The sequence below is a fragment of the Ruditapes philippinarum genome, unplaced genomic scaffold, assembly GCF_026571515.1.
Source record: "Ruditapes philippinarum isolate M1 unplaced genomic scaffold, ASM2657151v2 ctg4274_1_1_1_1, whole genome shotgun sequence".
NCBI lineage: Eukaryota > Metazoa > Mollusca > Bivalvia > Venerida > Veneridae > Ruditapes > Ruditapes philippinarum.
The window spans coordinates 77801-105310 of record NW_026851753.1 but is presented as its reverse complement, the minus strand read 5'-3'; the positions used below and the strand labels follow the sequence as shown (position 1 = coordinate 105310).

At 31.2% G+C, this 27510-nt stretch overlaps 1 protein-coding gene across 1 annotated transcript; it reads right to left on the bottom strand.

Annotated features, from left to right (window-relative positions):
- Positions 1-14896: 14896 nt before the first annotated feature.
- Positions 14897-19117, bottom strand: LOC132738769 (uncharacterized). The gene is made up of 2 exons (XM_060726365.1): positions 18664-19117; positions 14897-17150 (listed from the first exon to the last, which is right to left on the bottom strand). Exons 1-2 carry the CDS (start codon positions 18764-18766, stop codon positions 16210-16212), a joined length of 1044 nt encoding a protein of 347 aa, XP_060582348.1. The 5' UTR covers positions 18767-19117; the 3' UTR covers positions 14897-16209.
- Between the last annotated feature and the right edge of the window lie 8393 nt (positions 19118-27510).

The following is a 27510-nucleotide window of genomic DNA, read 5'->3' as shown; positions in this document are numbered from 1 at the left end:
GAATTATGCATCATAATAAAATCATCTAAAAGATGATCATAATAATCAGACTTTGCTTCCTTTTTGGCCAACCACTCAATAAAAGTTGCAAAATTTTCGAAAATGAAACAGGAACAAGACGCTCCCATTGGTAATGTCTTTTTTATCCAATACCCTTCATCTGATTTAATGCCTAGCAAATCAAAATTACCTGGCCAAATTGGGCACAAATTAAATGCTGACGAAATATCGGCTTTTGCCATAAATGCGCATTTCCAAGTTTTTGAACCATATTTACAGCATTATCAAACGAAGAATATGTCACGTGCTTATAATCTGGGTCAATGTAATCATTAACGCTAATACCAGCCGGAAACGACAAATTTGTAATTAGACGAAATCCACCGGTCCGCTTTGGGACGAGACCGACAGGATTTATCCTAAGATAAGGTAAAGGGGGTAATGTAAATGGACCTGTGATTCTACCAAGTTTGCGATATTCGTGAAGTTTAAGTTTTAACATAGTCTGATCATGTTTAACTGAAGGTAAGTTTGTTGAGAATATAGGAATCCTGGGACCTGTATAACACAATTTAAAACTATATTGAAAACCATTTAGAAGGAAACTAGCATCAGACTGATTAGGATATTTTGCAAGTTCGTGCTTTACATTATTAACGTTGATTGGGGTTTGGTCTAGGTCCCATAAACCTTCCAGGGCCTTGGTTTCCCGGAATAATGTGTCTTGGTGATAACTGGCTCCTGAAATGAACACAAGATATGTGTGTCCTGACTGGACGATAAGGGGCACCCGCCCGAAAAGTTAACAGGGTTATGGAACCTTTGCAACGGTAAACCGCTGCTTTGCAACGGTAAACCGCTGAACTGACGGCACGTTATCATGGCGTGCATGCCTTGACACCTTAAGCAGGTATTGCTATATTGACATTTAGGTCTTGTGCAAGTTCCAAAATTATTGTACTGAAAACACTTTTTTGCATTTACATTATTGTCGTTACTACTATATTGTAGCGGTTTCATGGATATGAGCCAAAGCTCCGGGTCTAAGGAATGCCAGCCAATACCATCATGTATAGATTTCTTTAAACGAAATTGTCTGTCGTAGTTTGCCCAACCGTCGTGTCTTGTTGCAGCAAGCCTTATATTGGCTAAATTCTGCAAAAAGTTATGAATTTCATTAGGAAATTTCTGAGTATATATGTAAATAAAAATAATAAAGGCATCCGACCAAGATTCGATCCTTTCGAGTGTCTTATCGGAGTGTTTATTTTTCTCCGAGATGATTATTTCACCATTGACTACATGTAATTTCTGTTCTGATTTTATATCATTTTGCAGAAGGTCATGAAGCTCAATGAATTGATTATTCCATATTTTTCCTTTTATACTTTCTTTAACGTTAGCGGCTAACATATTACTACCACAAGATTTGACAATGTTTGAAGGAAAATCAACAGTATTACCATTATCATGCTGCTGTTGGTCTTCCAATACCGATGCCTGACTATTGTTTTCCACTTCCGGTGGAACTGACTGTGATTGTGTAGCCACTTTATCCGGTCTGCCAAGTGGCCTCTGGGTGTGCAACCGTGCACACCAAACAGCCTTTACTTGTGCTGGCAATGAATTTGCTTTTCGTTTCGGCATTTTGACTCAGTACGAAATCGATATGAAAGAAAGAAAGAAAAATAAATATAAAGTGTACGTGCTCTGACGTCAGAAATCAACAGTCACTGTGACGTCATTAAACATTAATATTTCAGACAGTCAACCGTAAACTTAACAATCACAATTTTAGTAAATAAATTTAATAAAGATTAAACAAATTAATCTACATTAATCTTCCTTTTGTATTTTAAGATTCTGAGAAAAAAAATATATTATCTACCCATTTAACACGAAAAAAGTTTCGCTCGGGGTCAGTCAGGCCACGTGGCGTTTAGAATATTTTTTTATAAAAACACATAAATAGCCAATTTAGAAATATATTTCCTTTCTAAAATAGAAATATACTAGATTTTAATAATGTACATGCTCTTAAAATTGTCTTAAAAGCATTTAAATTATGTAAAAATATTTAAACTTTAAGTGTTAAACATAGCGTCAATACAACTACTTTCTTCGTTGGCTTCCAGATTGCAAAGAAAGAAAAACGATCGGTGCTGCGCTTTTCTAAGAAAAGAAGTACTTAATGTATCCCTCCTCTTCATGTATACCATATTTGTACATGTATCTGATCCTTGCGATGTGTAATAAGGTTAATAATATAGGTTATTAACCTGAATAAATTACAGTGATTGGCAAATTCGTTGAGCGTCTGATAATATGATCATAACAAAATATGAGATATACTATCAGAAAAGAAATCATTTTCCGGTACAATGTAAAACGTTTGGTCTAATGAAGTGATATCCATTGAAATAGGAAATTTAAAAAGTTCCCAATCTTTAATCGATTCTTAAAATTCGCTTTGTTTAAAATATGTGAAATTGTATTCATTCTTTTTTCGAATGTCACTTACTTCTACTTAATAATGTGATAACGTCTGCCATACAGTATTTTGATAGATACAAACACTTAATTGGTAAAGTAAGGAATTGTAAATGCTACAGCCCAATTGATAAGGCAAAATATTGCTCCAATTAAGGTTCATTTGATTATCTATTCTTTACATGTTTTTGTGATAATGTGTGAGAAAACGATATCATTGAAAATGACCTTTTGTAAGCCAGAAATTGCCTAAAATGAAATAATCTCTAACAGATCAAGCGGGCTAATGCTCTTACATTTTTTGATATCTCTTTGATATTAATAATAGATATACAACTTTTCTATCAATGAAATGACAAGCAAAATTATAAGTATTTATATTGTGTCACAATAAAGTAAAAGGTGATATGAAAACGTGAAATATTGATAATAAAGTGGCAATCCAATTTTATGCTTGTTTGTCGTCATCATCTTCATTTAATAAACAAATTTTAATACAAGAACAATTCCTTGACCACAAAACAACACTTTCAAAATTTGTATCTATTAGACGATATTACATGCGATCTAAATAGGGATGATAAATTTGATCCAATACATTTAACGAAGGAAAAATTTTTTTTTAGGGAAAGTTTGTGTTTAATGGGGAAAAACTTATTATAAAAAAAGGGAAAATTATAAAAAAGTAAAAAAAAAAAGCCGTTAAAAGATAGCAAAAGGATTTTTAAATATTAATTTTACTTAAAAAGTTTTGAATTAAATATAAGAAGATAATAAAGAATTTTGAATTTACTTAAGTAAATTTATGATAAAATCTGGAATCACATAGCTTTCAATGTAAATAGCTTTACAACCATAGAACTGTCTACAGAATCGTTAGCAAATACTTTGTGGTTATATCATAACATAACTTTGTGACATTAAAAATATCGACTGAAAACAAAACGGTATAGACTGACACAAGAAAATGATATACTCTCACAAGTAATGCTTTACTCTAGCTCACCTTTTGAAAGATAACATTTAAAACATCTAAAACAGCATCAATAAATCAAATATGCAGAAAAACATAAAACTGTGTTAGAAATGATAAAACAAGTATTCAATATTTCAAAAAAAAAATATTTTACAAACCGATGGTTCAACGTCTTGAGAGTTGAACAGAGCGTTAAAATTTCAAACATATCAATTTTTAACAATTTTTACATTATATAAGCAACAAAATCTTATTGCAGTATTTTATAAGTAATATGCAAATAATTAAACCAAATATTACATCAGATAATATTATGATGACAAATGAGTTTCTTAAGTTAGATAATAAAACATAAAAACTCAGTTTTGTTATGTCTTATGTTAGCCAAGATCGTGTTTGTCTCAATAAACGAACTGTAAAACAGGAAATGATATTTCCTCCGAATCATTTCATTCCGGGAATTACATGATATATGTCTGTTATTGTAATGAGGAATTTGAAGGAATTTGTTTTCAGTTATATATCATTGTGAGTTATAATCCTAAAAATAAAAACGATTAAAGATGAATAATTGATATACATACTGAAATGTATTTTTGATTTGGAAAATTTGTAATTTCAACCGCTTACACCAATACGCCACAAAAAGGAAACAATCATGTACATGGCATAAAGAATCAAGCTGGTTACCGAATAGAGCTTGAATCAACGATACATGAGTTGGAGTGCAGACACCTCAACCACTAAGCTTCTAACCTGTTTAAACGTCCGATTATAATCATAAGAAATCGTGATATGTGTACAATACACCTTGATATTATACGTATATAATATGAAAGGTCAACATCCCAATGCAATGACCAGGGCTGTTTTACTTGTCTCGCGTACACATATTTCATAACACTATAAAATGAAATTGTGATATTAATATATGAAATATATCTAATTAAATGATCTTTGATTACATTTCATTAAAACAATCAAATATCAGGATCGTGTGTGTCATGTTTTTATATGGTTATTTTATTAGAATTATGACGCCTCGAGTTTGAAATGTTTTATATGTATAGCTAACATTTAATTAAATCTTATTTAGTTCTGATATGTGGTCATATAAATATCATACCTATGATTGCTGAAAGTTTTTCTATACAAAAATTAATTAATGTTTGTAATGAACTTCAGTTACGATAGTTGATTATAAATTCTATTGAATAGTTTCTTTAAGTGAGATATGCGTATAAATAAAGTTCATTTTCATGTTAATCAAATTGTAATACATTTGTTAAGATATCAAAGTTAGAAGCAAAAATGTCACTTAAAGCTATGACATCACATGATCTTTACTTTATTTAGTATAAAAAAATCTTTAAAAAAAACACTGAATGTGGATGGGTGCGTGGATAGGTGATTAGGTAGGTGGTTGGATGCGTGAGTGCGTGTTATCATTTTAGTAAAATATTACATGGTTGTTAAAAGAGGCGCTTGCTTTGTTTACCTTACATAATTAGTAAAACAATGCAACGATAATTGTATCCATTACGTTTGACAAAAGTGATTATCAGTATATTTTGCACACTTAATTTAATAATTTAATTAAAGTTTCAAATTAATTTGGTTTAATCACATAGATTTGCGCAACGTTTTATCTTTAGAAAGAGCATTTTTGTGTAGTAGACTTGTAAATGATTTTCATATATATCTATGCCAATGCAAATGACATATTACAATGCATAAATTACATGCCAAAACGTGCATTTCCTAAAAATAACATTTGTCATAAAATATTTTTTATAAAGAATATAATGATGCACACGTTTTAATTTGCATTGGCCCACATTAAACTTGCTCATAACATATCATTTTATAAATATTTTCTTTTCATGTTAGCGCGCAACATTAAGCATAAAATTGAATTTTTGTTAACATTTTTCATTACATTAAAGTTAATTTGATCGCATGTTTGCCTTTAAGTATCAGTATGAGCAAATTTTCGCTTTATACAATAGCATTTATTTGCATTCATAATAGTTCAGTTTGAAAAACAGCCTTATATAATAAACCCATCTAGCTTTATTAACCAGCTCAATTATTTATCTGTCTGAGCAGATATTGGCAATGAATTAGATGTTCAGTTTATGTAAACAAATGTGCATAGTGGCGGTTGAAGATATAAAATCTTACAATACATAGATGTTTCCTGAAGGGTAAAAATAAACCAGCTTAAAGAAGTAAAGGTATGAGGTTTGAAAGTGAACAGAAATATTTACATTCTGTTGTATATGTATGGATACAGTTATAATTTGAATAAATATACCAATGCATATATACAATTCATTTCAAGGGATTACAGGTTGCAAAAATATAACGAAATATTTATGAAACAATTAAATGATCAGATTTTAAAATCAATATATTAAGTTTGTTTGTTATTTTTCTTTTCATCAAAAATTTCTTTTCATAATGCGTGTTTGGTTTTGTAGAAGAACGTGTGTTTTCGACATGGTAACAGTTTTTCTGTTCGAAACAGTCTTGAGACAGTCCACTTCTATTACATCTGACTGAAAGGAAAGAAAGTGAAAAATGCCTTAAAGAGATCCAACAGTGTACTTGTAAACGACTAAGAGTGTGAGGTTAGGTCATCCTTATAAAAAAGCAATATAAAGGGGGCAGGGGACATATTCGAATGATGGCCCCGGTCAAATTTTTTAATAACTCAGACATGGTGTTTTGAAGGTACTGATAACTTCTGATATTTCTCTGTCATTGTAATTCTTTCTTGTTTGTGTGTAGGAAATGAGATATTTTTTTGGGTTTTTACCCGAAACTAAGCATTTTGGTAGCTTTGTATGTATTTCTGACTCTCCGAATGGAGGTGAAAAAGTTAAAAATCAAGCTTTGACAGTTGGCGCCAAAAAGTAAGAAATTTCAGATAAATTTTGTGAAAAATCTAAACGTATGACAGACACTTTATTTGTCATTTCTGAAAATGCCATAGCTTGCACTGCGTGTTACTGATATTTTTAAAGGAATCGGGCGGATTCTGGAGTATGCTGCACCTTCATGAAGATTGCCCATATTGGTATATTTTAGGTGTGATTTTGGCTGGGTGGGGGTAAATATAAATTGCTGTCAGTCATTTTTTGAAGGAGCAATGCATGCAAACTATTATTTTCTTCAATGTATGTCATATATCATTGAATAATGCTGTGCAACTGGTTATCTGCCTGTGAAACAGATTTTTTTGAAATATTTGGAATTGTGTTTCTGGTCACACTGAAATACAAAATTTTTCATTTTTAGGTCCCCTGCCCCCTTAAGGAAATTTTCAAATTTATAAAATGTGTTGGAATTGACCCAAATGTGCCCATAAACATTCCTTCTACATCTGTTAGTCAAAATTTGAAGTGACTGGTAGGATTTATCAAGTTATGTAGAGTAAGTAGACTGTCAAGTCAAGGGAGGTAATAAAAATTTGGAATTTTGGCAAACACTGTACTTCACAGAATGTGCACATTTATCCAGATTTAACAGTTTTATATTGTGCAAATTGACATAATAATGCATAATTGAGCACTTTTAATTGTTACAAATATATATAATGTCATATAAGTCAACAGTGGTATCTTTACTGCACTTTTAGGTGTATGCCAGAATAAATGGGGTCTGGTTTCCTGTAAAATTCATTTTGGTACATTAAATGTGGCTGTAATACTGTTTTTCTTGCTATAATCTCCTTCCAAAAGACTTTAAATACTCTGAAAATACTTTATGGTATTTAAATGAAGGTGGAATACAGAAAAATAACCATCTCACAGGTTCCTGGCACTTGATATTAAGTAAATCATATAACAGGCATGGTCATTGTACTAGTTACTTCCCCTGAAATAGGGTCTTTTTTAAATATTTGATTAAATACAAAGTAACCGCAGTATTCACTTTTCGAAGTTAACGTTTAATGCGAAATACTCCATATTTTAAGAAAATAAAAGGAAACGCTTTAATGTGGATCACATAAAAAATCTTAAGGGGGCAGGGGACATATTCGAATGATGGCCCCGGTCAAATTTTTTAATAACTCAGACATGGTGTTTTGAAGGTACTGATAACTTCTGATATTTCTCTGTCATTGTAATTCTTTCTTGTTTGTGTGTAGGAAATGAGATATATTTTTGGGTTTTTACCCGAAACTAAGCATTTTGGTAGCTTTGTATGTATTTCTGACTCTCCGAATGGAGGTGAAAAAGTTAAAAATCAAGCTTTGACAGTTGGCGCCAAACAAGTAAGAAATTTCAGATAAATTTTGTGAAAAAATCTAAACGTATGACAGACACTTTATTTGTCATTTCTGAAAATGCCATAGCTTGCACTGCGTGTTACTGATATTTTTAAAGGAATCGGGCGGATTCTGGAGTATGCTGCACCTTCATGAAGATTGCCCATATTGGTATATTTTAGGTGTGATTTTGGCTGGGTGGGGGTAAATATAAATTGCTGTCAGTCATTTTTTGAAGGAGCAATGCATGCAAACTATTATTTTCTTCAATGTATGTCATATATCATTGAATAATGCTGTGCAACTGGTTATCTGCCTGTGAAACAGATTTTGAAATATTTGGAATTGTGTTTCTGGTCACACTGAAATACAAAATTTTTCATTTTTAGGTCCCCTGCCCCCTAACCGAATAACATTTTCGAAGAAGTGTCAGTTAACTTCCGTTCTCCGCTATTAACCGACCAAACCTTATCAGACGCAGCTTGCGCCTATTCAGCAATGGGGAAAATTTTAGTCTTGCTTTTGTTTATTTTATTTATTTTTTTGTTTGTTTTGTTTTAACAAAATCACACTGTGTTCACATTCTCTAATAAAAATAGCTTTTCTGATGTACAACATGTCGCCGAGCTTTAACGAATTGAAATAACGTTTAACTGAAGTGATAGGGCCATGTTTGAATATCATATTCTTTTTATTTTTATCTTTTTCTTTAATTTATAAATAACGTGTCAATGAGCTAGTCTATATTATAAAGACGGGAACCAAATTCGGACAGGGAACACGAGGTATGACTAAAATACGCAACAGCGATTTTTTGGCGCAACAGACATATTTTTTTTTGAAAAACAGGCACAACGTATGCTTATTCATGAAAATAATTAATAACTTAATTATTAAGTTATAAAACAGATTATACGAGTGAAAAAGTAAGTTTGTTTTAAAATGTATCTCAAATGTTTGCAATAGGTTGTTTCTAAGTACGTATTCTGTGACAATTGTTCTCTTTTGCTGAGACTTTTTATAATTACTATTAGTGGTTTTATACCTAAATTCCTCAAAATATGCAATCTTGTATTAAATCAAATAGTTTAATCTTTTATAAATAAGTTAACAATCCGTAACTACGAATTGATTATATCTAACAATTTATTCATAACTATCATTTGATATTACGGGCATATTATTGCTATTTGTTAAATAACAGAGCAGTTCGTCCTCAAAATCATTCTAACATTATGCAGTTCGCACCAATATTTCGACCCAATATCTTTAGGACGCTTTATTTTATCACCTTCAAACAAATATACCAATCATTTCATTTCTACTTGTTTCGTTTTCAATCTTTGTCGCAACAGACAAACATTTCAGATTTTCAGACATGGCAATACCTTGTGAATTTATATGCATTAGGTTCTACTTTTTCACAAAAATATGCAACTTAATTATTAAACAACGAGCACATACCAAGAACATGGATAAAATTTGATTAGTGCATGGGATATTCAACTGTAGTAGTAGGCTGATTTTGTACATTGCCTGTGACTGTTCACACCATTTGGCGGAGTCTTTGATGTGCAGCATTGTATACCTTATAATAATAGTGAAGTTTTTTTTGGTCTGTTTTTTTTACAGGTCATTATTTTTGGTTTGTAAACTTATAGTATTTAGTATCTTTTAAAACAAAATTTATAAGCAATATGGAAGCAGTATTAATTCATACTTTTTCTATATAGAAATATTATAAAGCCGTGATCTTGCTTTACCGGGCGGTTGTGTCCTCTTTATCTTTCAAAATGAAATTATGTCAGTTAAATACTTTGTTTACAATGAATTAAATAAGTAACATCAGAAAAGAGAGGTAATCTTATTCAAGATAGATACTGGTTCATTATAAGAAAACACTTATTTATTATTGTATAAACCATCTGAACACTTCCAGATAACCATATAATATAACCATCAGGTTTGTTCACATAAGAAAAAGTCATTATATGTTACAATTTTAGAAATTCTTCTCTCTCAAACTTTGTATGAATTATTAATTTATAACGTTTTGTCACATCAAAGTGTCTGAAATGTCTTAGCAAAGAAAATATCGTTTTATATGTAAGCATAAAAGTATATTTTTAACACTTCATCAGCAACGAATTATAAAAGTACATTTTCGTGCCTCTTTTATGTTTGTCAATCATTTATACAGAAATTGACAAAATAAAAAAGTGACACATTCAGTGTTAATGACCCCTAAAAAGTACATAAAACATGGTCATAAATTAACTGTAAATCATTGTTTTGTCAAATTATTTATGGTTTATGTAGAAAAATCAAAGTAATAGATATAATCCAGCATCAATTATATCATAATATCAGATGGTATATCGAGAGCTCGATGCGAAAGTGTTGTAACTCATATTAAATAAAGAAGGAGTTTAGACCCTTTCACACCAAGTTGTCGATATACCCATAAAGCGGGCTTGAAATTTCACATATTTCAGAAGTTTTACAGTTATGGTGTTTTATTATAAATAAATACAACTTCACTAAAACTATCATATTTTCATTCGGTGGGAAACTACCCTTCTTTGTATTAACACGTAATAAATATAATAAAATAAAACTCAAATATTCCCTACAATGAAATATTTTTGCTAATTGGAAAATTGTATAATTTCTCAAACAGGCATTTTAAAAGAATAAAATGTACGTCATACATGACTTATTTTGGTTAGACATGCATGTTATATTCTACTACAAGGTTAACGAAGTAAATCTTATTTATTTTGTACAAATAGTTTAACACTAATGTCAATGAAAAGTATTTCACATTCAAGATGCGCCAATATTAAAAATAAGAAAACCTTTTTGGTGCCTCGTAAAAGAAAATAGTAATAAATATTAACCGTTCTGATCTTGGATGTGTAACCTGCGCCGATATTTTTTTAATTCAGACAGTGCTTGAAAGGTAAAATGCCGCAGCATGGCCGAGCGGTTAACTGTTTGGACTTGTATTATAAGGATTGATGACAGTGTGGGTTCAAACCCAGAGCCGTTGTTTCCAAGAGCAAGAAACTCATCGCTTAGTACTGATTCGTTCAGGAACGGATTCGATAGTGTCTCATTGAGCTGATAGATTCTAACGCTATCGAACTGAAACGAATTCGTATCAACTAAACTGAAAGTACAAATATTAAAATACTAGGCTAAATAAATTATAGTTATTCAACTAGATTATTTTTCTCTATATTTGAAAGAATGAATATTATAACACCCAACACACATTATTTTATATCAAATTCTGGTATTCGTATTCCTGACATTTATAAATCTTTCCGGTGCATTACCTTATTATATTGACTTATATTGATAAGTGGTATTTGGTTTTAAGTGATGAAATATTTTCAAACCTAGCTAAAACTGATGCTTGCCCTTTCTCCAAATCCCTTCCGAGGCGTGCACGTCGCGGAGAAGACACACGGCAGGTCAAGGTCAAGTCGTCTTAAGTAGTTGGCCTGTCGTGATTAATTTGGGAGGATGGCACTAACAAGAGCCGTTTTATGTTAACCACCTGTTTGCTGCCGTCACGGAACATAATGCTTTGCCAGTATAGCCTTTTACTCCAACGAACGAAGAACAGGTTCAAGAATATCGGTTTGAAAAAGACGTAACCGATGTGACTTCTAGAGTGGATTGGCATGGACGCTGAGATCTCGGACATATAGAATTTCCGGCGCCGAACTCAAAACTAAACACACACACGCACGCACGTGCGCATACACACTCAGAAACTTGCCATAAGAAATAAACTCAAAGCAGCTTGAAACTTTGGCAATTTTCATATCTAGTTCATTTCGTGGTGTGTAACAATTTATTCACCGTGCTTTGATGTTTTGGTACCTGATGTTTCACTCACTATATCCCTGTGATTTATTAACACGGTTGGTCTTTATGGTTTTGTTATATAAATTACCATGAAAAAAGACGATAAGCTAGTTTAACGATTCAGATCATTTTAAACAAAAAATGATTGATTTAAATGAAACATAGAATTTGTCCTTCTATATTAAAGTGACTCGTTATAAGATACTTAAGTCCTAACACATACGTACGTCCTTTCAATACAGTACATTATAAAGGAAACCAGGAAATAGTTACTTTGTTACCATCAGATATAACAAGTTTGCTTCTTTAAAAAGAAGCATGCGAGAGGTATTTTTGCTGCTGTGGTAGATTTGTTTAATTCGAAAATATTTGGTGGTATTATGTGGCATAAAAGACACAGTGAATGGTTATAAATTACAATTTTTAAACAAAATAGAATTTATTATATATATTGCAATGAAAGTTTGTTTTACACTTCATCTTTTTTAATGTTTTAAAAAAATTATATGCCGGAGAAATGGACTTTTTTCTTGGCGCATTAGGGATACTTTTCTACAAAAAAAATGTAAAATTACTTAATGTAAATTAAATGATATATATCATTTACATTTGTATTTTGAATTCAGTTCCCTTTGTAGAAAAAGTATATATACATATTAAAAGTAGTATCAAAATAAAAGTTTCTTGTAAAGTTCAATAAGCAAATTTTCGGTCACTGTTTTGTTAAATATAATGAAACATTTCCTCTACATGTACATTTTCCAGAACGGGTATAAAGTATGTTAATCAAACAATTTTAAGTCCAGGGTTTACATAAAAAAAATGTTAATATCATTTGATTGAAATAAACAGTATACAGTGTTATATACTGTTTATTGGATTAAACAGTATATAAAGCTGCATGCCTCCAACCACAATATTAGAAGAAAATAAAACTTGAGGTAAAACTTGTGTGAGCCATTTGCGCCAAAAAAATTCTCTTTGCGTTATTCAGACATACCGGTTCAATACACGGTTCACTCGGTCATATAATAGTGTTTGTTTGTTTCATTTCACGCTTTATCCCAACAGTATTTCAGTCATATAGGCGGTTAGTTTCCCAACCATCGTTCCTGGAGAGTTACACCAGTACTAGACAAACCTTCCTCCGCGCTAAACTACCAAAGCATCTCCTGGGGATCGAACCCACGCCAGAGAGGTAACTGGATTAGAAGTTATCGACTCTAACCCCTCGACCACGGAGGCGGTATATATAATGCATGTTGATATTGTTTCTATAATGTTCACTGTTACTATTTATCGGAACATGAAATAGTAAAACGTTATTCAGAAAACAATACGGTAATCGATTTATACAGTTTAAAAGATTAAACGGAATGAAACATCCACGTAGTGCTAAGTAACGTAAATGATATTTTCCGATTTTTCTATGTACCGATTTGTTCACTTCGATGTTAATTTTTCGTTTAAGTTAAGCCGTATTTTGAAACGGGGCATGCGCAAAACAATTTTTGTAGACTGCTCCTAATGATTTTACGCTTAAAATGAGGTTCATTCACTACAATCAGATACGCAAAAATGGATGCCGCCAGCAATCAGTCTGAACACTATGGAGAGGTCTGATGACCTCTCCAATCAGGGAAGCGGATGTCCAGTGTAGCAGACGCCAAAGCTTACTACGAGTTGATCTCGACAGTGATGAGGTTTTAACTGCAGCAAAATATGTTGGATTAAAATATGTTGATAAGGAATATACTTATTAACTTCATTCAATAATTCCGCCTATATGACTGAGATACTGTTGCGAAAAGGCGTAAAATGAAACAAACAAACAAACAAACATTCAATAATTCTCAACAAGAATATGCTCGATATATATAAGTTTGATAACCGATATGATCCGTGTAATATTTCGAGATTATAATTATTAAATCTTCATAATAATCAGGCCAAGAAATATAGCTAAATGATTATAACTGTTCGCTAAAAAATCTCTTTAAACTTCTTCACATTTTAAATGTTCTAAATTAAAAACAGGATAAAGTTTATTACACAATACATATATTGACAGGGTTAATATGGTTGCTTTCACAGTAACAATTAAGTAATACAATAGTGACATGACATTGTAAGATGGGGTATAAATTGATATAGAAAGTAATACTCTTGAACGAAAATATTGTGAATAAAGTAGTATTATGAAAGCTATGCTAATGTTTTACGGTAATATAATTTTCAAATATGAGTTTAAAGGTCACAGTCATTCGAGTAGCAGACAAAGCTGTGGGTAATTAGTTCTATAAGATCCCAGGAGATCAGTAATGCAGTTCAGGGTTATACACGATTAAGGAATAACACAGTAGTCTTGTTTTCATAAACAATACAAAACAAAGATATGTCAAAGAGAAATATATTGTTCGAAATTTGGTACTGCTACAAATTTGGTTTTGTTGTTTATGTCATACATAACATTCCCCTCCTTCACCGCCCTTGTGTCCTCTCCCCGTTTTTTGTTCGGTTTCATCTAGGTGCCCTGCTGGTGTGGCTGGATTCTGTCGGGGCTGTGTTCTGTGAACGTTGCATTGCCTTATGGATCTTTATTCAGGTATTAATCTCCTCTCCATATCTTCAACAGTGTCAATGCAAAGTTCAAATGCAAAACGTATCAGGTCCTTTTGTATTCAACAGCGATATTTAAGAATCAGAACTGAAATATAATGCATGCCTTTTTACACTAAATAGTTATTCACAATTAAAGTGAAATTCAATGATATTCGGATTGTTTCATATTTCAAAAATGAACTATTTTTAGCAATATGCAAACCAGACATTTGGGTATTAAGTACATCACAAAGATCTCTCAAGCTAGACAGTGTCAGTTTAAAAAACACACAGTTTATTATTGACTGATTTTTTTTCACTTTACTTATATATTATAAAATATATATATCATTAATTCAGACTGTCGCTGTAAGCACAAAGACTAAAATATTTTCACAAATGTATATTACTGAGGTAAGTCTCTTGACTTAAAACTAGTATAAACATAGCTCAGTATCCAAACTCTTAAAATGTCAGTAACTTTATTTTGCTCAAGTATTAAACATAAATGTACTCTAATTTGAATCATTTCAAACTAAAAATATATATCGAGTATTATCCTTAAGTTTTTTTCATCATATTTAAAGAAAATGTTAAAAAAAAGCAATGATAATATATTTGCAAAGAACTCTGTAAAAGCTTATTATACATTGTAGTTTTTAATGCCAATTGTATACATTCAATTGCTGTACGACAGCCTCCTCAAATAAATCTTTGAAACATCATTGCTAAAGATAATGCAACACAAAGAAAGAAGAAAAACAAGAGTTAAGGCACACATTTCTCAATATTTTATACTTTATAAGAATATAATATCACAGTCTTTGCATTTTTAAGTATAAATTTCTTTTCTTAAATTACATATCATTTACATATAAATATAAACAATCACATTGATGTATACCTATTCAAGTATATTATGAGGTCAATAAAATAATCACAAGCATTAAATCTGTACACATGTAATGTACATGTGTCAATAAAAAGCTAATATAGATGAGTACAAAGGTTGTACGTTGGTTTTGTCTATAACTGTAAAGTGATATAATGAATTGCATGCAATGTGTTAAAAACAATATCCATGCATATGTCTACTTATGATAATTGGCTGCCCCAAACTGTACTAAAATCGTTTATGCTGAAACATGGATGGAAGCTTGGAAGTCTGCATATCGGTACATAAACAGGACTGCCTAAGGTTGTTCTATAGCAAAATACATATTTTACAATTGTTTCAAACTGACATACTAAATGATACTTAGCATGTTAGTTTACATATCTACTTAAAACATTGCATAAAGTATTTAGAAGGGTTAAATAGCACTGTCCACGTCTTCCTTATGAACACATTTTAATCTCAATCTCATTAGTAGGATCGTTTTTGTATTCCATATCTTCTTTCTGATTTTTAAAACACTTTGTTATATACCATTCGTTTCTTTTATTCTAGGCGAATTGCTTAATAGATAAACCTTTGTACATTATGGCATCCTAGTTGACGGAAGAATGAAACATCATATGTGACGACTGTGTCGATTCATGTTCTCTTTTGAAGTTAAAATATGCTAATCAAGATCAACAAGGAAAGGCGGCGTTTAATGAACGCAACATCTCCACGACCCAGCAACAAGAACCAGTGGCAAGGAGCCCAGGAGGACCAAAACATGAAATTTTGCGTATTCCATTAAAACGGTCCGTTTTGGTAGGTAAAAAACTTATCAGTTTCCAACTCACATCTTAGCTGATTTAATTTGGCATTTCCAATCCAAGTCTGAGTCTGGATATGTCTGAATATACATGTATATGTCTTAAACTTTTGATCACATAGGGGATCATTGTATTATAGTTAGTTCACAAACACAGTCGCGCCCCATATACCATTTACTTCAATCATGTTCGACTTCAGCATAGGCTGGTGTATGATTTATCACATACATATTACTTGTAAAGACATCATACATATTACTTGTAAAGACATATATTTATCTTAAACATCCACGTTTGTAATATGTGTTATTTTAATTGACAAAAAATAATTTATTATTTTTTCAAATCGACGTAATTTATAAGAATCATAAGTAAATGCAAAGATAGAGTTTTCACGTCTTTTGTTCAATTCAATACATCCTCTCTTCTGTAAGAACGAAAGATCAAAGAAGTCCTGACAAAGCGGATATACAGAGTAGACATTTGTAGGGAAATATTTCGAATTTGAAACAAACACTGCGTTCATATGTGTATCTGGAAGTTCTCCCCTATAAATAAACGGTGAATTACTTGATAATTGATCGTCTTTATATACCAAATTATAATATGATTGTAGATTATTATATATTATATATTGACTAGTTAGGAAATGGGCTCCAATTGCATCGTTTATATCTATCATAGGTTGATAAAGCGGTATATTATCAATAATCTGCTTCAAAAACGGATGTTTAGATCTACAAAATATTACATTGTCAGAAAGAACGTATGGTCTATGTTCTTTTACTGAAACAAGTTCAAACGAACGTGCTGGAAGTACGCATGCGTACTTGTAAGTTATCCTTTTCAATGATCTTAGACATTTCACTTTCATGTCACTGAAGGCACCGCCGAACTCGTAAAGTAGTGCATAACGAATTATGCTTGATCTTATTTCAAAATTTGCATAAGCATCCCAAGTCGGGATTAGTGATGGGTGTCTATCAGCTATAAGCTGTCGAGATGTTTCTTCTGTCCAAAACGAATACTTCCAGCTAGGATTGTAAAATAAGAAACTTTTTATATTTGTCACATATGATATTGGTATATTTAGATTTGTGTTGTACTGATGTAAAATGTGTGGTATTTTTGGAGTTATTGTCGCCACGGTCTGGAAATCTTCGTGCAGCTCCGGTTCAAATGGCGGATATTTTTCCGTCCTCACCCAGGTTGGTATTTCCACTGAAATAAAGAAACTTATTTATATAGGAACATGGTGGGAGAGTGAATTTTTTACCGACATAGCTGTCTGTTAATAAGTATACAAAAAATCTTCCATGAATCACTTCAGACAAAACTGGAACCATATATAAGCATATGCATACTATTTATCTTTGCTGCCAATGTTATGTAAACTCATCGATCTCCTTACACAATGGTTTTGTTGACTTTAATGGATATCTTTGATAGTTCACAGTGGCACTCGTTTTTTTCTCAATACTTCTCAATACGTGCGATTTACTGTCAAATAAGGATATACGTGCCATTTATTGTCAAATAAGGATATACTTGTACTGTCAAACAATACTTCATTGTCTGAAGTGGGAATTTGTTTAAGTCTTCGTTTACAATGTACTGCTTTTGTGATACAGAAAAGTTAAGATAAAATTTCTGATTAATATATATCTATAAAATACAGTTGAGTTGACCTAAACCTTTTTTTATATTTTTTTTATTTTTTTTATTTTTGTAAAACAGAAGACAGTAAAATACTCAAAGCCAAAAATCAATCAATATAGTTCATCTGTTCAAATAATTTATGTCGATGTACTGTGTTTGCAGAATACTTTAAACAAACAGATTATATGTTGATTTTGTTTCATATAGTTAGACTGGAAAAATATTGATCATTTCACATTGAATGAAGAGCATTATATTTGTGTCGTCTATTTTGAAACTACGGTATATTTTTAACAGTTAAAAGAACATATAATTTCAATATTTGTTCGATAAATAGTTAATTCCGACTATCCTAAATGATTGATTATTAAAATATTGATAACGACATACTAAAATAATGATAAGAAAACATAAGAACAGTGATTAGAGTATTTACTTATTGTACATGTATTAGAATGGCTGTGACATGTTTTGTCTAAAACCGGAATAGATAAGCTTTTGTCCTCCAGTTTAGTGTAACAACCGTGCAGTCTGTACAGGCTCAATACTGTTGGCAGCTCAACTTTAGTACTTTTCTATTCTCCTTACACGTTATTCTTACTTTAGAGCATGGCAAATCCGTTTGCCCGCACGAATTCAGCAGGTTAGTGTGTGTGTGTGTATAAATATATAATTGTATATTTCTGGTCCTTCGGGATCATTGATTCAACACTTTTCAGTGTTAAAAATTGAGTACCGCTTAAACAGGTGCTAGGGGGCGTGTAGGATGATGCACCTTTTTATTATCACTGGTATACAGACTTATTCAACCCCCCCCCCCCCGAGTCTTCAATTTTTATGTAATTTTATTGTAATAAATGCTTCCAACGGATCACACTTTATCCAGAATTTTATATATACACACACAAGTCTACTCACACATATACAGAAAAATCACACAGAAAATTGGCATGCTGCAGGCAGCCTGGACTCAAACCACCGGGCTTTACATGATAAAATTTTTATCATAATAATAATAATAATAATAAAAAGCAAGCATAATATTGAACTTATATTTAAGATAAAAAATATTTACCTATGTAGCTCTCAAATAAATTTCCACTTATTATCAAGACAAAAATAATAAAGCTCAGAAATTGTATTAAACGGTAATTCCTTTTACAAAAGCGTTTAAACATATTGAAATTATTTCTCTTTGATTTATTTATCCAATATTTCAATTTGCTTTAAATTAAAACTTGTATTATTGATATATATTCTTCATAAATCATGTATTCTAAATCTGTGTACGTCATCTCTAAGACTACGATGTGATTTGTATATTTCAAATTGTAACGAGTAGATAAAGCATGTTCCGATTTCAGACTTAAGTTAAATACAAAAAACAACAATACGCGTTCCTGCATGCAAAAAACAGCAAAGATCCGTTTAAAACAACAGAATTTCGTTGCGTTGAGAAATAATCCAGTGTTCTGCAAAGAAAAATAATTGAACTCTAGCGATCATTGTTTGATTAAAGCAATTATCTTCTCAATAGCATTTCACGTATCACGTAAGGTAAAAAGGGAAATACAATGTAAATATATATAGATCGATTTCCTAAAAACAATATTGTCGCAAGAGATTAATCTGCAATTTACCCGTATCAAATACCAAAAATAGTACTATTATAGCATTAAGATTTATTTACACTTCGATTTAAAGCATGTATTGTGTGTATTTTTAGTAGTTCAATGTATGGCATCTCTTTTGCACAGGATTTATTTGTTAATCTGAAACATACATACGTTTTTAATTTTAAGTGTTATAGTAACTGCGGATTTGTATCAAAAGGTTGACTGTTATAATGGTGATTGACCAACAGTTGATGTTTCATCTGCCTAAAATACGAAAAGACTGCCCCACTTTTTTTAATATTTGAACGTTACAGGTAATTTCTGATGAATATTTTTAGATATTTTTCCTTTTTGGGCCACGTGAGTTATTTATCATTCATGCTGAGTTTGTATAAAATTGTATGGAATTATGACAGAATAATAACTTATTTTTACCTGTTCACTCACTATATACCCTCGGATGGGCCTAAAGTCACTTTAAAATTATACATTTCGTATTTCTCGTCAAGATACATGTATATTGAAAATATATTGTTGAATGAAACATGCATATTTTTTGTTTGATGTTAAGAATACTAGCGGGATTTCATAATTAATTAAACTGGAAAAAAAACTTAAAAAGTAATAGAAAGGAATAGATACTTCGTATTTAATGAACGTTTTTCAAATAATATAAGGAACTTACGAACAACATTAAAGTTTTTGATAAGTATTCAAGTTTTTTTTCCATTTTTGCTACATGAATTAATTTACAAACTATGGCGTCACAATCTAGCGTAAATTACTAACGTACACACGCGTTCATACGCTCGCGCCCGCAGAAATACTTAACAGGTGCTTTAGTTGTATACGTTGCAGGCCCGCTGCATAACGTCGATATTCGTTCTCCTAGGCAAATACCGTTGTCAGTTGAGCGTAACGTTTGACAGGTAAGCCATACGCTAGATATAAGCTGAATACACAAACTTCCAGAAATTATAGGTCGGATGCGCTTCTAATTAGGTAACTTGATTGCTTCCCGTGTGGTTACGTGAATGTGGTGAGATAACTGTATTTGGATATCATCATCAGCCACATCACTATGATATATTTACGATGAATGAACAACGTACATCTTACAACTGACTTAAGAAGTAACCGTATTCTTGACAAATGATTGCCGTATTTATAAATAGAATAAAGCTATTGGAAAGCATTTGGCAAGGAGTCTATTCCGTTTACCTTGAAGATGAGACGAAGATCTTGAGTGAACGCTTCTCCCAACATGTATTTAACCTCAGAAATGTCCATCGAAGAACTATTTACTTTTTCAAATGTATCTCCAGACTTATCTTTTGCGCCCTTTCCTCTCCCTTGAACCGTAAGATCTTTTTTCCTGAAATAACGTCTGCTATGAAATTAATTCATACTATATGTCCATGATAATGCAACTGAATTCTAAAATACATCACATCTGGTATATTTACTGGTTGACATAACTTACATCGAATTACACAATCAAAATACAAATTCATTGCATACACCACACCATCAGCAAGCTTACATGTATATCATTAACTGAAATGTGTGTGCGTATTCAGTATGTCTTTGGACTTTGGTTGTTATTGCTATTAAATTATACATTTTTCATTTTCTTCTAAATGACGAACATAACACACGCTTGTGAACCTTGTAGTTTGTTCTAAGTATTTAAACGACCGTTTTATTTAATGCTGAATGGACGAAACACGAGCAAAACCAAAACAAGTAGCATGTCTTCCACTATATGATCAATCATAAGAAAAATATATATATAACAAAACATAGCGCGAATTTAAGTAACAAAATTGATAAGCAAATACTACATTTTTTAAGATGATCAAACATAGGTATACCAAAGTGAATGATATCGAGAGACAAAAAATACCTTGTTTGACGTTTTGCTTATTTTGTGCTGTTAGCTGACAAGATTCGTCATCTAAGCAATCTCACAAAATATACAAGTTGGTCGGTCTTTTCATATGTTTGGCATTATTACTCTTTCACTTTATATAAGTCTTGCTCATTAATCGGAACAACAAATAAATATAAAGCCTTCTTAATATAGTGTTTTCTTTCAATGTAGCTTCTAACTGATGTTTGTTAGACTAGTGTTAGCCCATTATTCCATTAATTTGACGTCGAATGGATGTTTTGTTTGAAAAACATGGATAACTTTATTTCAATAAACTTAATTGAATTAAAATTTATTTTAATACTTTCTCTGATACAGACTGAATTGTAATTTATACTCCTTCACAACATATTACCTGTCCCTGTGCAATAAAACTACCTATACCGCTTATTTTTTGTAATGAAACTGCTATTTACACGCTGTCTCTACTCAACTACTTCAACAAAATTACATGTCCTCCATGTAAATATTGTTAACATAATTATTCAAAATCCATAGACACAATATAATAAATGTTTAAACATTTTTTAATACATGGATTTATCTTCCTCTATGTTTTCCTTCTAGATAGATAACATGCTTCAGCAAAATGCAATGTCAGTTGTAATTACTGTTTACATAACAGTATTTTAAGATAGAGGTTCTGAAAAAAGAAACGAAACTAAGCCAAGCAATGCAAATGCTTGAAATCTTAGCATTAATTGATTTGCTTTGTGTGCTTTAAAACGAATTAATGAAAACAAACATAGATTAATTATTTAAGCGTAAATATTGGAACTCAGTGCGAACACATTGATTTTGACCTGCTGAACGCAGCAAAGTCTACGGAGCAAAGTTCGTGGAGAAAAATACAATTTCCTTTTTAAAAGATAACAAAAGGATATGGCGCAAATCCCAGTTGTGTATTTTAATTGTTGTGAGCTAAAGATACATTATCTTTTCTATTTCAAATAAGGAATGTGTGGGAAGTTTTAAGTTTTTACGATCAAGATTATTTTGACACGTTCAGCTGAGAAAATGTAAAAAAAATGCTAAACAAATGCTGAAATATTGCTCATATATTGTTGACAATAGTAAGTTGTTACAAAGTTGAAAGTGTCATCTAATGTACCAACTGATAAAGTACATAAAAAGGAAGAAATTATACTTTATACTTGATAACATTTTGATTATATTCAGTTTATACAAGAACATATCGAAGATCTTAGGATATGGTTTATTCATAAACATACTTGAAATATTATAACGCCTTAAATGTTAAGATGTTTCATAGATGGACATGATTAGTATTTGATTAAATATTCATTACATTCTTATAATTATAATTTGAATCTGATAATTAATATAGATACGTAAACGTTCAATGAACAAGATCAATATGTATCTTTATAGTTGATAGTTACCACCTTGTTTACTAATACAGTACATTGTAGAAATAAGATATTATTTCTACAGACAATCACAGTAAAGTGTCACTGGAAACGAGTTTTTCGGTAATAATGACTCTGAGACGAACATATATATGATAAGACGAGGTTCAAATGGTAAAGTTATGTATTGTGTTTATTTGGTTTAAACAGAATTGATGTTAGTACGATTGTTTTGGAAGCTAGAAGCTTATAGACACACTCTCGAATCCGTTCCTGGAACCAACCAGTACTGAGCAATGAGTGTAAAGAAACAAATGTAAAGAAACAAAAACTTTACCCTGAACGGGTTTGAGCCCACGTTGTTAGAAAATCATTAAGTCATGATTGTGTTTATTTCTTTGTTAAATTTTTGTCTTAAGTTGCTCGTGCTTTTGTGTGTGTGAGTGAGTGTGTGTGTGTGTTGTTTTTGTTTTTTGTTTTTTTTTTCTTTTTTTCAATGGAGGAAAATAGCAAATATTTGAATACTTGATAAAAAGGCGAATTGGCATATAAAACAATATTTTACAGTGTATACTTTTGAAAGTGGTGTCAGACTGTACATGTTTCCATTTTAAGAACTAATCATGGAGTCCTTAATATAGCACTTCGTTGATAGTTTTATTTTAAACATTAAATTGAATTTAGTTTAAGCAAACAGTTACACACGATGCCTCACTTTAAAACATTTCAAAAAGTTTTTTTTCCTTTGATCGAAAAAAGAAAATTCAAAAGTTTTCAGAAAAAGCAAGTCTTGGCGCAAAAATAACTTTTGCATAGTTTGTATATTAATTGAAAAATATAGTGCATTTGTTAAAAACCAATCTCTTTCTTGTAAACCGTTATGAAAGAAAAAATGTTCTTAATATCCAACTTACTTAAATTTTATAAGTTAAAACTATTGGCATAAAGTGCTCATTTTGTATGTACATCTTTAGAACTGCATTAAATTTAAATAAACATGAGAAAAAGCTCTATCATGAACCCTTACACTGCTAAAAGCGGAAAAATGATCAAAATAATAAGCCATCGACACACTTGTATAGACCCAGTCAGCCTGATCACCCCTGTTGTCTGACCAGGTTTTAAACTATTGACTGAGAAGTTTAAAATTAACATCTCCATACCCCCATAATATAGTGGACATTACCAAATGAGAAATGAGGACAAGTCAATTTGTGAAATTCAGCAGGACAAGGGTAGAATGTAAAAATCATGGTACACTTTTAAAATATAAATACTAATAACTTCAATTATGTGTTCTACAAAGAGAATATTTTTAAATAAATGTTAGTTCAGTAAAGAATGTAGGGGTGCAAGGGTGCGAACGTTTCAATTTGCATTGGCCCACATTATAATTGCTCATAACTTACAAGTTGATAAATATTTGCTTTTAATTTAGCGCGCAACACTAAGCATAACATTGATATTCGTATACATCTTTTGATTAAAGTCAATCTAGTCGCATGTTTGACTTTGGGTATCAGTTTGGACCAATTTTCACTCCATACAATTACATTTTTGAATCATTCAAAGTATTCAATCAGCAAAATATTATTAACCCACCTCTCTATATTAACCTGCCTGCTCAGTTATTTCGTTTGTCTGGGCAAAAACTTTAAAATGAATAAGATGTTCCGTTTATGTCAACAAACTTGCACATAAAGAGCAGAGTTATATAATTTTATATTGATAAACGCTCCTGAAAAGAAATAAATGAAACAGCGTAAACTATTAAATGGTTTAGAAATAAGGTAAATATTAACACCCCATAATTAGATGGATTTATTATGATTTGATTTTTCATGAATAAAAAAATTATTGCATTTTCATTCAGAATAACGAAGTGAGACACTTGATTGAATTTGGAACAGAACTGAACAAGACGTTCTGATCAAGTGTTTGCAAAAATGCTAAGCGCATTCACTCTTGACTGAATGTTGTAGGGTAAGAAGATTGTTGAATATTGTTCCATACCAATTTTGTAAAAAGATATGTTCTGCCTATTATGAAACATATCATTAAGTTTCACCACAAAATTATTCAAAAACAGATCAAGTACATGTAGTTAATATTTTAAACATATCACATTCCTGTTATTTTTGTTTCATTCATCAAACTTCCTTACAATATTATGGCAATTTGAAAATAGTGTGTGAAGTACAAAAAAGAATGATATTTGTCTCTGAAAACACTGTTTTTGTCCGTCTGATACTAGGTCTTTTTTCCCTTTCTTTTGTTTTCACTTCTACAAAGTAACTTTAAATATACACACGAAGAATATGCAACAGAGCCGATGGGATGAACTCAGATCGTTCAGTCTCTCATTCTTAAAGTGTCAATTAAAGACTTCTTTGCACATCGGATCAAGCAATCTTATAACATTTTGTATTACCTTTCACGATTGGACTATATCGAATATGCTTTTTGTGTCGCCTCTATGGAGTAGTGGCGACATAAAAGGATCACTTCTCCGTCGTCTGTCTGTCCGTCTGTCCGTCCGTCACAAAACTTTTCCGGACTACTCCTCATAAACTACAGGTGCACTTTCATCCAAATTTTACAGAAATGATCAGTACCCAGTCTAGTTGTGCATAATGTCAGCATTTTTTGGTTCAATGATTTTTGTCAGAGTTATGGCCTTTTAATATTTTTTTATTTTTAAAGTTTGTCCGGACTACTTCTCTTATATCACTAATGCAATTTCAATGAAGCTTTACTGGATTGATCTGTAGCTCAAGTCCTTGTGCATATTGCAAGGGTTTTCCTGTTGAATGATTTTTGGCCGAGTTATGGCCCTTTGATAAAAAAAAAATTTTCTGTGTGTTGCCAGATACACAAAAGCTTTTCCGGACTACTCCTCATAAACTACTGGTGCAATTTTATCCAAACTTTACAGGAATGATCAGTACCAAGTCTAGTTGTGCACTGTCCGTCTGTCTGTCACAAAACGTGTCCACACATGTAAACACTGATCGCTCTTGTTATTCTTAAAAGTTTGTTGGTTATTTTTATACATACCCATACCTTTGTGAACTTTTTATGAAATAATGCAATAACAGAGTGTAGCTAGTTTCGCTATTGTGATATACCTCGAATGCAAAGTTCGGAAGAAAAAATATATTGATTTGCCGTTGCAAGACTCTAAGTATGTATTTGTTGTGTGTAGGTATCCTGATTTACAGATATTACAAGTTTATGAGCCTAGTAACGAGGTGTTGTTGTCGTCGCCGTCATCATCTTTGTTGTTTTTAAGCCAAAAATATTTTGTAAAATGAAGAAAATGGCCAGGAAAATGCATGATATCAAGTTATATTTAAACACTTTTCCAACATCTTAAAGAAAATTATACTACTGCTCTTGCATTGGTTTACCTTTTAGAAATGTAAATTCAATATTGTGACATCAATTATTTATTTATGTTATATAATTGCACATGATACTGTGTATGATTTATATAAATTTATATATCATACACAGTATCATGTGCAATTATGTTGAGGTAAGGGACACTTTTAAACCTTTTGTTTAAAAAAATACTAATCAAGATTTTAATCTGTATTTTAAAACATATATATTTATTTGAATTAAGCCATTCTTGAAAACGGAATTGTTTTTCCTTCCGTGTGATGCTTTATTGTTACGATAACAAATCTACTGTTGGGAATATACTTTAAAAATAAAGTTTGAAATTTTTACTTTTCTTGCCAATAATATATTTAAAAAACATCAAAACATTTAATGTGATCTTCGACATTAGATATCAGGTTATAAATTTACTGTAAATCAATGTTTTTTCGAGAAAAGTAGATACTTGTAATGTTAATGTAAAATATATGTTAATAAATCCAAAGCAAAATATATAATTGTGTGTTAAATATACAATGGTAATACATGTATATAGCGTTCACTCATAACGCTGACATTGAAATATTATCATAGAGATGTAATAGTTTTGTTTTTTTGAGTACCGCTCAAGCCGGTGCTACGGGGCGTGAGGTATGTTGCACTTTTCCATTATCCCTCATGTACAATCTCAATCAAACCGATACTGCAATTTCCATGTAATTTTAATGATTTTAATGCTTTCGATAGTAGATATTTATAATATATACAAATATGATAGGGAGATCATGAGAGAAGAATACTGAAATACTACTCTAGGCCAGTATATAAAGAGTAAATGATATTGTATTATATTTAAGATGAAATCATTTTCTGACACGTTGAAAGTTAATCAATTTAGCGCAGTAAGATATAAAGGAGTAATATATAAAATAATCTAGAAGCATTAAATACACGAAATGATTTTTGCGATATGATGTTTGGACAATATATAAGTAAAGTGATAAACCACAAACAGTGAAACATTCGCATGATCTACCTTATGCTCTGTTTACATTTAAAAAATTGTATACTTTATTTGTTCATTACATCCACTGATACCGTCCAAGTTTATAAGGTAATTTCATAGGTGTTTATAAAAGATAAAATGGCATGCATCATTTCACATGGATACATTTAAAGTTTAACCTTACAAGTGTATCCGTCTTCAAATTCATTTCGACATGTGATACGGCTTATGAAATAACAGATCATTCTTTCCACTCTTCGGTGTTTTATGTTCAATTAAACAATAGACACGATACAGGATTTTTACGTCTGAAACTATTCGCATCTTGTAAAAGCAGATTACATACATTGTGTTTAAGGAATCAACATTGCTCAGCACGCTATTTCAATATGTTGTTGCAAAGTACCCGAAACCTCTTTAGAAGAGAATGTATCTACATACTTTATTTATGATATTTGTAGATTAAAACTTCATCCACACTTCTCGCAAAACACAGATAATATGCATATATATTTCTCTATCCGAACATGTCGAATTTATAAGTACATGTATGTTACAGCCATATGTTTTTATGGTTTACAGATAACTTTGAAAGTTGAAATTTACCACGTTT